Raw genomic sequence first — 14,574 nt, 5'->3', positions numbered from 1 at the left:
CCCGATCTAAGAATGTATTTTGTGCAGCTCTTTTGTGAAATAAATATAAAATGTGTATATAATGTAAAGAATGTATTTTATGCAAGCCCATCTAGACCTGGCCCCGATCTTAGAATGTAATATGGGGACCTTTCCTGTGACAAATGTATTGAATGTAAAAAATGTATTAAATGTAAAGAATGTACATGTAATTAATGCAAGCCCATCTAGACCCAGCCCAGATCTTATAATGTATTTCGTGCAGATTTTTATTGATTTAATGTAAAAAGTGTAAAAAATGTAAGGAATGTATTTCGTTTGAGCTCATCTAGACCTGGCCCCGATCTTAGAATGTGTTCATGCAGACCTTTCGTAAAATAAATGTGAAATATGAAAAAATATATTAAATGTAAAGAATACATTTCGTGCAAGCACAGAGGATCTAGCCTCGGCCTTAGACTATTTTTTGTACAGACCTATCATGTAATAAACGCAAAAACATAAAAAATGTATGAACTTTAAAGAATGTATTTCATGCAGATTTTAAATGAAAAATTTTAAATTGGCAACTATTGGCCATAGCTCAAAAATATAATGTACACTCCTTCGTGTTCATTATTCGTTATCTGCACCAGTCCTCACACTGAACTTAAATTTATTCATCATACTTTTACAACTTTTCGTCACTGTAGCCCTGGCGCCTGTTCTACATCGTCACCAGTTGGTAAGCTTGCTCAGTTTTTTAACAGCATGTATGTCAAGGATATAATACTTTTGAAATTGGACGGACTACAGCTTGGTAGCAGTAGGAAGAATGACGCATCTGTTGGTTTAGGGGCAGGTTCTTCATCAGCTTTACCGGAACTTACAGCAAACTCACTGTGACTTGATAACAATATTAATAGAAAACAAACCAGGAATCTAGTACATGCCCCTTTAATTTCAGTTTTATTTTACATTTACCTCAAATATTCACGGGAAATGTATGAGAGAATCTATAACTGTGATATGAAATGTGGTATAATAATGCAAATAGCAATAAATATCAAAAACTAGCTAGAACCATGGAAATGGTGACCTATACAGTATTTACAATTTTTCCCTCCCCATGCAAGAATGGCTTTTGAAATTTAGAATGAACAGAGGTAACAGTCAAACCGGGTACTGCTTGTACATGTAGTGTTAATACATTATAAGCTGATGTTGATGCTGGTTGCCTAATTCTATCAATGTTATAATTCCCTTTCAAATGTCCTTTCTTCTGAAAGCTGCAACCTTTGAAGTCCTGTACGGTGATGTCAGCTTGGCAAGTTGCAGTGTGCGTAATGGTAAATGGTATCATGAAAGTACTAAACTCACCATAGACAATGTCAAATACACAGTCATTGATGGTTTGGGATTGCTAGTAGCAGACTTTAGGTTTGATGACAACGGAGTGTACACTATGAAGTCTGATGCTGGAGCTGAACTGTGTGTAAGAAGGCTTGAAACATACCCTACCATATTTCTGGAACCCAATACAACAAGTCAACATGCTGTTGTTTGTGATGGTAAAGACTTGTACTTTTACTGTCGTGCTAAAGGCCCAAGCGATCTCACCATTACATGGCATGGTCCTGATGATTCTGAACTGAGCGACTGCGATGGTGTTAACTTGAATGGGAACACCGGAGGGAATTTTGAAAGCATTGTGTGGTGTAAAGCTCAATCTGCGAGTAGTGACCAGACGTTCACATGTAGAGCTGGTCCAAGATCATCCGTAGCTGAAAGAGTGGAGACAATGGTTACAGTTAAATATGAAGGTAGGCCTTCCTAGTTTGGTTTATCAGGGGACACACAGGAGCAGCTTTTGTTTTAGATCTCCATGTAGGAAACAATATTGGTTGCATTGATGCATTGGTTCCATGGTTAAGACAGCCCATGAAAATATGTAATAAAATTACAGCATGCCTATCCAGTGTAATTCATAGACTGTGAGGCGGTTTCATGTTCCATTTTTGAATCTCACTTCATCAATGTGAATAATTCACAAGATGATGTGTGTAACATAATTTGTGTAGCCACCAGGTGTATAATATTGTACCATAGTTGTCAGTGGTAATTTGACAATGCACAACTTTGTGACAATGGAATTGGAATTTGATGTTGCAAATATTTCTCCAAAATAATATGAGCATCTTTACTGTTCAAAAACGATCGTCATTTTAGCTTACAGTCTATTTATAAACAGAGAAGGTATTCCAGTTTAAAAACGATGTAAAAGCAAATTCTGTCCATCAACCTCCAATTTCCGCCAATCCTTGAACTTCCGTACACCAACCTCCGGGCATTGTGATGGGTCATATCAGAAACTGGTGGGGTGTTCATGGTTTGGGTTGAGATGTAGGAAAGTGATTTTGAGCTGGGGCAAAAATAAAAAGGGACTTAGCCACTGTTGAGCCTCTCTTCAAGGTTACTTAGTTGACTGCAACCTATTGGAGACTACTGAGCTGACGTGGCAAGGCTACTTGCTTTGTGTTTTCTCGCTCTGTATACACAAGGTGTGTTTGATACCTTGTTGCATGGTATATCCATTCTGCCGCACGTGATATGGAGGCCGGCCTGTTGCATAATCTGCAGATGGATTATATGCCTCTGAAAACGCTCAATGTATAAGCCTGTTGGCATTTTGAAGCATTTTTTCCCTATTTGACTTTACAAAATGTTTGCAAATACCTTAATATTTCAAGATAACTCTTTCTACTCAATTGTTTCCTGTAGTTTCATTCAAGAAAACCAGATATGAACTGAAAATGCTCATATATTTCAGTATATATTGCTTCAGTATAAATTGCAGTTGTCTGTGAATTTAAATTTTTGCCATGTTTCGCCAACTTTGGTCAAGTTAATCGAGGTATATCCCGAATTAGGAAAGTTATTAAACATTCAAATTAGGAATTGGCTGAAATAAAAAAGCTTAACGACTTTCAATAATGCTGTATCATAGTATCTTCAATGTACATAGCAAGTTTCATTAAGTTTCGTCAACATCGGATCTGTATCTGCAGCAGATTTTCTTACATCTGCTGCAGTTATATCGGAGTTATAGGACTAATTACAAAACTTCATAAAATATGCAAATGAGCTATTTATTAACTTGACACTGCCGGATGCTTCTAAGTGTAATTAGATATATATCAGATCAATATTTGTTGCAAGTATCATCAAGTTCGGTTCAGGAATTTCAGAGTTATGTCACTAATAACAAAAGTTCATGAAATATGCAAATGAGCAGATAATTGACATGACACTCACAGTATCATGATAATGTTCTGAGATTGTCATCTGTGAAAAGTTTCATGAAATTTTGTGCAGTATTTCTTGATATATGTCTACACTGTCATTACCGTCTCTATAGGGAAACCTTTGTACGGGAAAAAACGATATTGCATAACTTCATTAATATGCAAGCCACACTAACACTAACCAAAATCAAATCAGTTCTTGCAAGTAGCATATGGTACCTGTATACCAAATCTGACTTGAATCCATTCAGGCGTTTTTGAGTTATCGTGTAAACAGACACACACACACACAAACACACACACACACGGACAGACAGACAGACATCGCTATGACATTAGCCCACGTGTTCACACACGTAAGCTAAAAACGAGTGCATTTCAGTCTACCAGGAGTACAATAAGGATGTAACGTAAGCCCGACCCCTTTTTAATATATTCATAAATTGTCTTCCAAATATGTTTGCCAATGAGAGCTCTGACTCCCCAACATTGCTTGATACAGTAGTTTAAGCTGTTTACTTTATGCGGATGATGAAGTAATTGTGTGTCAAAATCAAAGACAGATCTTGAAAATTGTTTAAAGCCCCCACTCAATTATCAGATTTATCTTATCTAAATATTAGTTACTTGATGAAATATTCAATTGAAAACAAAAGAATGACAAACTGTTAATGGGCTCTTGACACATTTGCTAAAGCGGGAGCCTGGGATTGAGAAGGGCGCCTTTAAGAACACGATTGGAACTAATTTGGGATAATTGGATTTTCTTATTTTCAAATTTCTCAAAAGTACTAGGTGTCGCACAGCTGAATGTTGCAATATTGCAAATTACTCATAAAAACAAGTATAAGAAGAAACGCAGATGAGATTATATTTGTAGATTAAATCGACATTACTTCGTCATCCAATTATCCCAAATTAGTTCCAATCGTGTGTTAGATAAAATATCAACATAATACCCAAAAGTGGAAATTACAAGTCAGACAAGTCCAACGAAATGATTTTTAACACGACAAATCGGCTACTACATAACATATATATTCTTTATGAAGGGAGGAAACTTAATTTTGTGAATCAATTTAATTACCTGGGGGTCACGATAACATCGAATGGTAAATTTAAACAGACATGAATATACAAAAGAAATAAGTTATGAAAGAACTCTTTGCCCTGAACGGAAAAATAGGCCCGGGTATCGACTCAAGCATTCCCATACAAATCAGTTTATTCGACAAATTGATCGGACCGGTTCTTACATACCGGTATTGTAGTGATATCTGGACGGATAAAAGTAAATACAATTCTCCTATAGAAGATTGCACATTAATTTTTTGTCGGTTTATTTTGAAAATTCCAAGGCATACCCTGAAGACGGCAATATACACTGAGCTAGGGAGATACCCAATTGAAGCTTCTGTATAAATTCAACTGATCAAATATTATAATAGTGTTAAATAGCCAAAACCCATTGATACAAGAAGCCGTCATAGTGAATAAAAACATCAAAAGCAACTGGTACACCAAAATTGAGTCACTTTTAACTACAAAATGGAAGAATCACAAATATTAAATTTGCAGGACATCTGTAAACATTTTAAACTATCAATTGTCAAAGACAAGTTGTGCAATATGTTTAAGTCCAAATGGAAAGATGTATTTTGTGACACCAAGAATAAAAAAGGAAATGACAATAAGCTAAGAACATATAAATATTCAAGAAAGATATATTACGTGAAAAATACCTCATAGAAATAAAAAACCGACAGCTAAGAGAAACATTAACAAAATTCAGGCTCAGGAACCATAAAGTTCAAATAGAAACAGTAAGAAAATCTAAAACCCCATCAATGAAAGAGTTTGCAAAATGTGTTAATATAATCACATTGACGAAGAGATACATTTCTTATTAACGAAATACATTATACAATACTAATCAATCAGTACACCCAACATTTCAATCATTATCACATTCAATTAGAATTCATGATAAATAATCAGAAATTATACATTCCAATAGCAATATACATTAACAAGTGCCTACAACTGAGAAATCAATAACAAACAATAACAATAACAAACAAATATTCTTTCCAGTTTGTCTTCTATTTATGTATGTAGTTTATTTTGTTCTATTTTTTAATGCTTTTTTGCGGGCTTTGTTATTTTGGTACTCATGGTATTGCTTCTTTGAGGTCTTTATGTATGACAATGTTTACCATTTCCTACCTGACCACACACACTAATTTTAGTCGATTTATAAGTTGGCAAACATGTGTTCTTGATGGAAATTCTTTTATTACTCATGAGCCTTTCACCAAACGTTTGAACTAGATATCAAATCTCTATGAGTTTCAAAAGCACAATTAAACTTTACAAATATGTAGGATAAAGGTAATTTACCCAGTAGGCTACTATGTCATTGTAAAGTCCCAGACTTCAGTATTACATGGGCATCGGTACTACGTCACAGTTGATAATCAACTGAGAATGTGATTGTTTTGCATTTCATGTCTTTTTGTAGATTGTATTCTTGATGAGGAAGAAATTAATAGGAGCATGGAATGGGAAGTCCAATTCCACTATCACATGAAGGAAATGGCTCAATGGGAAGATGACATTGTCAACAGTGTAAGTTTATATTCATCGGGTACAGCACCTTAAAGCTCAGAGCACTGTAAACTACTGATGTATGAGCATACACTGTTATCGAAATAAAGCTAAGAAATCATTTTGTGAGATGAATAGCTGGTGTCATGATTTTTCTTAAATCATATAGAGAAATGATAATCAGAATGTTGATAATCCCAGCCAGTGTTTAACATTTAAAATCTATGGAGGTAGATAGAATAAATATGTTTTGTAGATTTTTATTGTCAATAACAATATCAACAATGTACATTCTTAGCTTTCAGTTGCCACTTATAAATAGAGGTATGGCAAAAGAAGCTATACTAGGGGTAGCTTTCCAGTGTCTGTCATCGACCTGTCTGTCTATCGTTACGTACGTACGTACATAAATACGTAAATATATTATATACGTATATACATACATACATACATACATACATACATACATACATACATACATACATACATACCATAGGGAATTGCCCAGAAGTCCTTTCCCGGGGGTAGGGGCGGGGTAGGGTTGTTTTAGACTCAGGACAAGGTTCTTCTTGCTATGGTTTAATTTATTTGAATACCTTTTACTATGGTACATATTGCCAATAAAGATAATAATCAGCAACCTTTCTTTGCAGCTTTGGTGTGTTGTCTTATGTTTGCACCGGTTTTGTAACGTTTCCTTTTTTCGTATTTTTGTCCTTGGACAAGTTTTGTCATTGTGTTGCGTCTATTATCTTACCAGTTTGATTGCCTAATTCGCAAAAGGAAGCAAGGGTAGTAATTTAGTCTATTATCTGATGAGTTTGAGTGCCTGATTCGCACTAAATTACTAAAAATCACTAAATTACTAAGGGGAGGCACCGTGGACCAGTGGTTAGGGTAACGGACTCACTATCGGAGGATGGTGAGTTCGAGACCCGGTTCAAGTCCTGGTACATCCAGAGTAGCTGATTCACAGTTGGAGGACGGTGAATTCGAGACTCTAGCACGGTGATGTGCCCTTGAGCAAGGCACTTTACTCCTCTGTGCTCCATTAGGGTAGTGGGTCATTGGTACCTCATCCTGTAAATGGGCAAAGCACCTGTTGGATGATGGACTGAAATAAAAAAAAAAAAATAAAAAAAAAATCGGTGGACGCTAGCGCTATCACCAGATTATCACCGGATTAACTTTGACAAAGTCAACAACGAACGTACAAGCAACGTATAACAGAAGGAAGGGGAGAAACTCTCAAAAGCCGTGTCCAGATGCGGTCCGTATAAATCTAGTGGACACTTCATATTCATTTATTCAGAAACAATCAGCAGGAGGCAAAACAAACTTGAATATTCATTTGTAAACGAATTACAGGTCGGAGAGGAGGACTTCTCAGGTATGCGAGGTATGTGTTCAACAAACCTTGCTAACATATCGGAGGTGTGTTTATACTCTTTCCGGCAAAAGCCACGTTGGTCGACGTGCCTAACACTGCATCTAACTTAATCAGACTTCATGGGTATACTGAACAATTTCGTATAAATCAAGAACAAGAACGGAAAAGGCTTTATTAATTCGACGTTCGCGCTTGCCTTCAGTTCAACTTGTTCAGTTTATCAACTGCGTTCTTGCAACACGTACACTTTCGTATCAGTCATTCTTTTAAATAGCAAAACAAAACATGTTGATGACTGCGACCGTGCCTGCAGATTTTATACACGGTATTTTGCTTTGTATTTTTGAATTGACCCCATGTGCTGACTTAAAAACAAGAAGAGTCGAGTGTTCTCTCTGCAAATCAAGGAGCATTTCGAACACGATTCGGATATCTTGACCTCAATATTACTAGCTACGCAGCTCGAAAGTTATTCTCGGAAACAGGACGGAAACATTAGTCAAAGTCGGATTTTGCATGGTAGCTAAGGAAACCGGCTTTTCTTTCTCAGAAAGCATGCAATGTACTGCATACTGCTTATGCTCCCTTGGGTCTGAGACTTTCGCCCTCTTGGTCATAACCGTCAGTGAGCTACCAAGGACATGATAGTTCAGTCGCGTGAATCTGTGTATATTTTGATACATTAATTTATCAATCCTTATACTTAACTACCTAACGCATCAAACAAGGGTCATAGTCAGGTTCTTAGGACGTTCTCCAAAAGATATAATCGATTAGTGTCGTGGAATAATTTTCACCAGGTTTGAGAACTAATAAATAACTGGTCATCAATGTGTCTTCGCATATCAAATCGACAAGAGTATTGAAACTTCGAAGGTTTACATCCTTCACTGTAAAGTTGTTTTTATACATTGTTAAACACACATTTTCGGGAAAGCTGACGTGCAAGGGGAAGAAAGACATAGCGACTGAGTCCGATGGAGGCGCAAAAAACAAAGCATCCACCTTTGTGCCCGATGTACACATCTCTGTGATTCGTTTCTCAATCGACGAGCCTTACGTGAAATTGTAGTGAACTCCGAGCACAGTCCCGCATATAAAGGCGAGCCAGGGGCCAGATGATGATGGATTGCATAAACTTCGAAGTCTAACATCCTTCACTGTAAAGCTGGGGTTTTTATACAAAAACCCCCCACATTTTGGGGAAAGCGAACGTGCGAGGGAAAGACACCGCGATCGCACGGCTGAGTCCGACAGCGGCGTAAGAAGTGTTTCCCCGACAGTCAGACATACAGTATGTTATATCATGCATTTTTAAAGCATATCCAACTGCTGGCATAAAAAGATATGTCCAAAAGGTTTTGTTTATAGATAGTTATTATATTGTAATGCAGGGTTTCACGCGGGTTCAAAAACTGACATAAAAAAGATATGATGTCCAAAAAAATTCGTGTTATTCAACTGACTGATTTCTCGTCTTTGCTATTGCCTATAAACATGCCCGTTTTCGTTCGATAAGACTGACATCAATATCTCCCCAACGTATAGATCAACCTGGTTGAGTATTACTGTGCTTCCAATGTGTCTCCTGCAAAGAGAGGTTGGTATTGTAAATATTTATTGGCAATGTATGTCATAGTAAAACGTAATAAAATAAATTAACCATAGCAAGAAGAACCTTGTCCTGAGACCAAGACATCCCTACCCCCATCCCTACCCCAGGGGATGTACTTCTGTGCAATTCCCTATGTACATACATACATACATACATACATACATACATACATACATATAATTACCTACGGATAGACAGTCGTACGTTCGTACATATGTTTGTCCACCCAATTTTCTTGGCAACTGTTTCAATTAGCAGCTTGAATTTGGTTGTATGAGACTACTTTTTGTCAAGGACAGAATTCCTACAATCTTGCTTTACTTCAAAGTGTTATCAAAGGAAGTTGATCACAAGACTGCCATGCAAATGCGCTAAGTACAGGAAAACATGGTGAACAATACCTAACTCAGGATAGTACTTTCTTTCTGGCTGTAACATTTTTGTAATAATGTTACGATACAATTTTGTTGGTCCCCAAAGTGGGTAGAAAGACTAATATGCAAATGAGCATTAAGAAGTAAAAGAAAAATGGTCAAAATTTACAAATTCAAAAGCTAATGACACCAGAACACTGAAATTGTACATTTCTATTACATGATACAAAACCATTTAATAAAGCTTGCATATTGATTTGCTTTGAACTGCTACAGATCTGAAACCAGTCTGTGACAGCTAAGTGCAGATCCGCAAGGTCGGTGCGAGAGATCACAGGTCCACAATTTCCATCGATAATAATTAGTTTAGCCAAAACCATGGTAGTGAAAGGGTTGTTTGACGACTGATGACTTATTATTTGCTTGAACTGTGTCAACAATGACTATGTTTTATTCACCGTGCAACAACGAGCACAATAGAGTTACACATTTTAATCCAAAAGAAATCACTAGCTATTCGTTATATTCAACGCTTGTTTTGTATCATCTTCCAAAGGATTCAACATCGCATCAACAGAAGTGATAATTCCAAGCTTAGGAGTAATTCTTCAAGTTACTCTGGCCTCACAACAAATCCAAACTCAAAGCACACAAACACTTACAAATTGCATTTTTGCTCTTTTTGTTCAACAGGGTACCTGCCAATATGATAATCAACCTTTTTATGATGTTGATACTTGTGATTGCTATTGTGAAGATCCATAGGCCTTAATGTGACAAGACAACTCATTAATGTATAGTGCTGATTACCACTTTTTATTCATGTAGGCTTGGTACTTTCGATATAAACACTCATCCAAACTTGCCACACATACATCTATAGTATTTTTTTCTCAGGTGATGGTTATTTATACATAGTGATAGAATGACACATTAGCATTTGTGTCTGTACAACTTTCACTTTAATGATGAAGAGGTTTCTAGTTTTTTATATCCAGGAATATGATTTTAGGCAGACCTGATGTTACATAAAGATGTGATTTCGTTCTCAAGATGTATATGTTGAATACCGCTAATATTATCATTGTTATGAAGCCATACTTAGACACAATTTTTTTAATTTTAAAGACTTTGTCAAATGTTTGACCTGGTAACTTTCTTAGTTACCTTGAATGATAACGATTATTGGACCTGATTTGATGTCTATTGCCTCTTCAACTTTCTTTCACCAGTAAGTGAAAGCAGCCATGATGTAGTGATAACTGCTGTTGAGCAATTGAACTCCACATACAGCTCTCTTTTGCAACCCTTGGTAAAAACAAATAGTTTTATGAAGCATTGTAATATCAACGTTGAAAACATCAGTAATTACAACTCTTGAAGTTTTTGAAGAGGTTAAACTTTTGTTTACTTTTCTCTCTGACATTGCTATTGGTTATGTATATGAATTAGAGGAGATCAGCCCGTCAAATTGTAAAGCAAAGTGCTTTTTGTCAATATCTATCTCAAAGTATCTGCCATTCCATCTTTAGTTTTACATTAAAAGGAAAGATTGATCTGATATGATACATTTGCCTACAATTGTCAAAGTTTAAAAAATTGCAAATGTCTGTCAGTAGGATATGTAACACTGTGCATTTTCTTATCTGTAACACAATCGTATTTCTTTTTTTAAATATAATTTACTTTGATAGTTTATTATTGTGCTTCTGCAATTCATGGGGACAGGCATGAATAGTGTGTTTGAATAATTTGAAGGATTTTCTTGTAAAAGCTAACATCTAAGCCTTCGATGTTGTGTTTGTAATGTGTAAAAAGGAACAAAAATATTTTGTCTAAAGGAATGGTAATTGGCTTGAAAGACTTTGTGTCAGCGTGGAGACTACTATTAAAAACATCAGTACTAAAAGCAATTAAGGCCTCAGAGTGAGAAAACAACCAAATCTACTTTAGAATTTTTTAGCAAGAAAATAGAAGTAGCAAGCAAAGTTGTTTATGTTTTTCTCCATGAACCAGTTCAACACTCGAATTATTTAATGACATCGTTGCTCTCTTTAAGAAAAGTTCCTTTTTTGTTCATTAGATTTTCTCTGTGGTTTTGTCTAATGTGGAGGACTCGGTTCTGTAATACTGGGAATAGCCCAATTTACCGGACTCTGTGAAGACTTTAAGTATGTTTCAATACCACGTTCCATTTAAAGGAGACAATATAACAGGTGCCATATTGGCTTGGGTACAGCTTCTACCGTATCCCAGTGTGTATTTGGTGTAGTGTCTGCATATGTGATGTCTTATATCGTGGAAACAAATGTTATTAAACAGCATTTTTAAGGCACACCGTGTATTCATACAAAAGATGTGAATTAGAAAAAAGTAGGATCCATCCAAAATATGTGTACAGTTGTTCATGGCCTTTTGAAAACATATATCACTAAATGATCATCTCAAATTGTGATCAGCGCTGATAATGCAGATATGGCACTAAAAAAAGTAAACATGCTCTTAAAATTATATCTGATACATTAGGCTTGTTTTAGTGTTCTCGGTATGATTAAAACATCTATTCTTTGTCAGCACTATGTCCTTTTTATAATTAACCATGCATGATTTAATTATTTAAGTTACGTCTGATAATTTGTTGATGAGGTGTCCGTCAATTGACTTAGCATATTAACCTTTTTGATTTATATGGAGACAGTTGGAGCAATGCTTGACATTTAATAACCAGCCACAATAAATATACAAGAAGGGGTAGAAGCAACTAGCATTTTGTATCATGATGATCAATATAACCCGTAGAATAAAAGAAGTATTTGAATAAAATCACTGATTATGTTCTGGAATTGCGCAATGTTCAATGGTTATGAATGATTTTTAAAATAAATTTCAAGACAGCAACATGGCAGACCTTGCAATAGCAAGCAACAGGTCTTTGATGTTACCTGGCCTAAAGTGTAAATATTGAATCACCTTTATTTTGCTATGTAATAATCATGTTAATAATGTCATTTGTATAGCCTGTGTGATACTGTATAATTATCATATTGAAACGCTACCAGTTTCAGTTATTTATTTGCTTATTCAAAGGTTTTAAAAACCAAAATCCTTTTCCCTAATGTGTTTGTGATAGAATTAAACATGACTAGCCAAATTATTGTTAGTTGTACCATTAACTTTGAAAGGACATCATAAAAAGTGATGGTATTCAGTTGTCATGCATTTCTGATATTATGATCAAGCATGCAGAAATCACCGAAAAATATTATATAAATTTGCATTTTGATATTAATAACATGGTCAGCATATGTAACATACCTTTATTATGCACACCCTCACATCTAGTAGTGTTTTTAAGTGTAGTAACGTGAATATTGTCAAATCTAATGAAATGTGTTTAGGAGTGGCTGTTAAAGTACAGTTTTAAATTGCAGCAACCATAACTGATTTCTGTGTAATCAATCATAGAATATGAAATGTTGACAATGAAACACTTTAAAATCAAACGTTGTTGAATACTTTTGTGTTCAAAAGGGAAATAACGTTTTTTTTTAGCCAGACCAAATGGATTATGGATTATTTGCTCCCTGCACTGAGCCAACAATGTCAACTCGGTGCTTTGCAAACAAATATCTAGATAGGTCTGTAACTTGATGTTTAGAGATCAAAATACATTTTTAAATTCAGTCTTTCAGTAGATTTGCTTACACCAAACTTAACAAAATTTTATTCTGTAAGTATTATTTATTTTTGATCAATACGAGAATGAGCACAGTAACTGGGGGCGCCTGGACGAGAACATATTTAGTCAATATATTTTTTCCGAAGACCCGCCCCCACCCCCATGTTTGCCAAGATTTTCAGAGCCCCCTCTGTTTGTGAGAAAAATTTCATCAAAACGTGTAGCAAAACTAGTGACATCTGTGCATTTGCATATGATTAACAATGAATGCTAATTTTGTCCATGCGGGAATATTGTAATTACAAGTACTGAGATGTACAACAAATATGATATTGAAATTTCGCCCAAAATGTTTATGTGTTAAACACTTGAGTCTACGCTGACAGGGCATACCATAGAAAAAATTGAATTCAAATGAACGAAGCTATACCTGTGAGACTTATTTGCCTTGACGTCTTTTCTCAATCCATACTGTCTACCTCTTTACCTCAATGATAGTCACCGATTGCTGACAGTCAGCAGTATAGTGTTCACATGCAAAAACTGTTTATGATGCTCCTTTAATAGTGCTTGTTCCTTGAATACACTGGTGTTAATATTATTCTGGAAATAAATGTTCTGATCAAAATTTGTTTGATTTTGTGAGTAGTTTTGTTGCAACTGCAGTAGATAAATGAAAAGAATTTCTCAAAAGTTTATTGTTGAAAAGAGCAAGCCGGCTTCTGTGGCCCTAGTGATATGTCATTTCGTATATAGCAAGTAAAAGCCATCCACGAAAGCTTTTATTGAACCTCAAATATGTTCTTTTCAAGGTAACAAACCCCCGGGGGCACTTCCATTATATTTACGTGCCGCCCAATGGGGTAGGTGTTTCAGCCACTTTGTCTAAAATGGAGGTATCGATTCGACTGTAAACTAAGGTCTACAATGGGGTCGATTTTCGAGTGCCACACAAGAACGAATTCCAACTGTCAGTTCCCGTCTCGCTAGCAGGGTTTTGAGCTATAGTCAATAAGCATCGATATCTTTTTGTGTGGCGGGGGAACCATTAAAGACACCCCTGGCTTTAGCCAAAGTAAATATCGACTTGGTTTTAAAACACCGTCACTGATTGGTCCGGACTCCATACATAGAAGATATTTGCCCAATAGAAAATATCCAAACACAGTTGCTCTACTACTTCTACTGATGACGGTCGACCATGACCAACTGAACTGGTAGCGCTTTACGGACGAACACCAGTCAGACTGTAACTGCAAATAACTGATAATGTTCAGAAACTGATCCAAAATTTGGTGAGGGTGAAAGATATTTCTTTCACTCAAATTTTGTAGTATTTTAAGAATTGTTTTTTCGGAAATCATGGCTTGGCCAGCGACAACATATATCCCCAAACAAATTGTGGTATAGTGGAAGGCTTTGCCAGTAACACAGTCATGTAAATGCTTGCTTTTTACCATATGATATTTTGAAATTTTGACACTTTGACTTTTGATCGGGGTCAAAGGTCATAAGGTCTAAAATTGGGTCCTAAAATAATGACACTTTAGGTCTCAAATGGGTCCCGGGTTTTTTACGTGCGGCCACACACCCCTATCACTTCTCTGAACAAGTACCCCCTTGGACAAAAGTAAGGGTACTTTTTA

The 14,574-nt window shown here is 35.9% G+C and overlaps 1 protein-coding gene across 3 annotated transcripts in view; it reads left to right on the top strand.

Moving 5' to 3' along the window:
- The window catches only part of LOC139121059 (semaphorin-2A-like), a 291,580-nt gene extending 278,028 nt beyond the window's left edge, over positions 1 to 13,552 (top strand). For 2 of the 3 annotated variants that reach the window (XM_070685674.1, XM_070685675.1), the window contains 4 exons: positions 672 to 703; positions 1,248 to 1,781; positions 5,785 to 5,891; positions 9,943 to 13,551. In XM_070685674.1, the coding sequence (XP_070541775.1) occupies positions 672 to 703; positions 1,248 to 1,781; positions 5,785 to 5,891; positions 9,943 to 10,014 (745 nt within the window). In that variant the 3' untranslated portion in view covers positions 10,015 to 13,551. Of the gene's footprint in view, positions 1 to 671; positions 704 to 1,247; positions 1,782 to 5,784; positions 5,892 to 9,942 lie in introns of all 3 variants that reach the window. The other variant, XM_070685673.1, reaches the window with a different exon arrangement.
- Positions 13,553 to 14,574: the final 1,022 nt, after the last annotated feature.

The sequence above is a fragment of the Ptychodera flava genome, chromosome 21, assembly GCF_041260155.1.
Source record: "Ptychodera flava strain L36383 chromosome 21, AS_Pfla_20210202, whole genome shotgun sequence".
Classification (NCBI taxonomy): Eukaryota; Metazoa; Hemichordata; class Enteropneusta; family Ptychoderidae; genus Ptychodera; species Ptychodera flava.
This window is presented reverse-complemented; position numbering and strand designations above follow the sequence as displayed.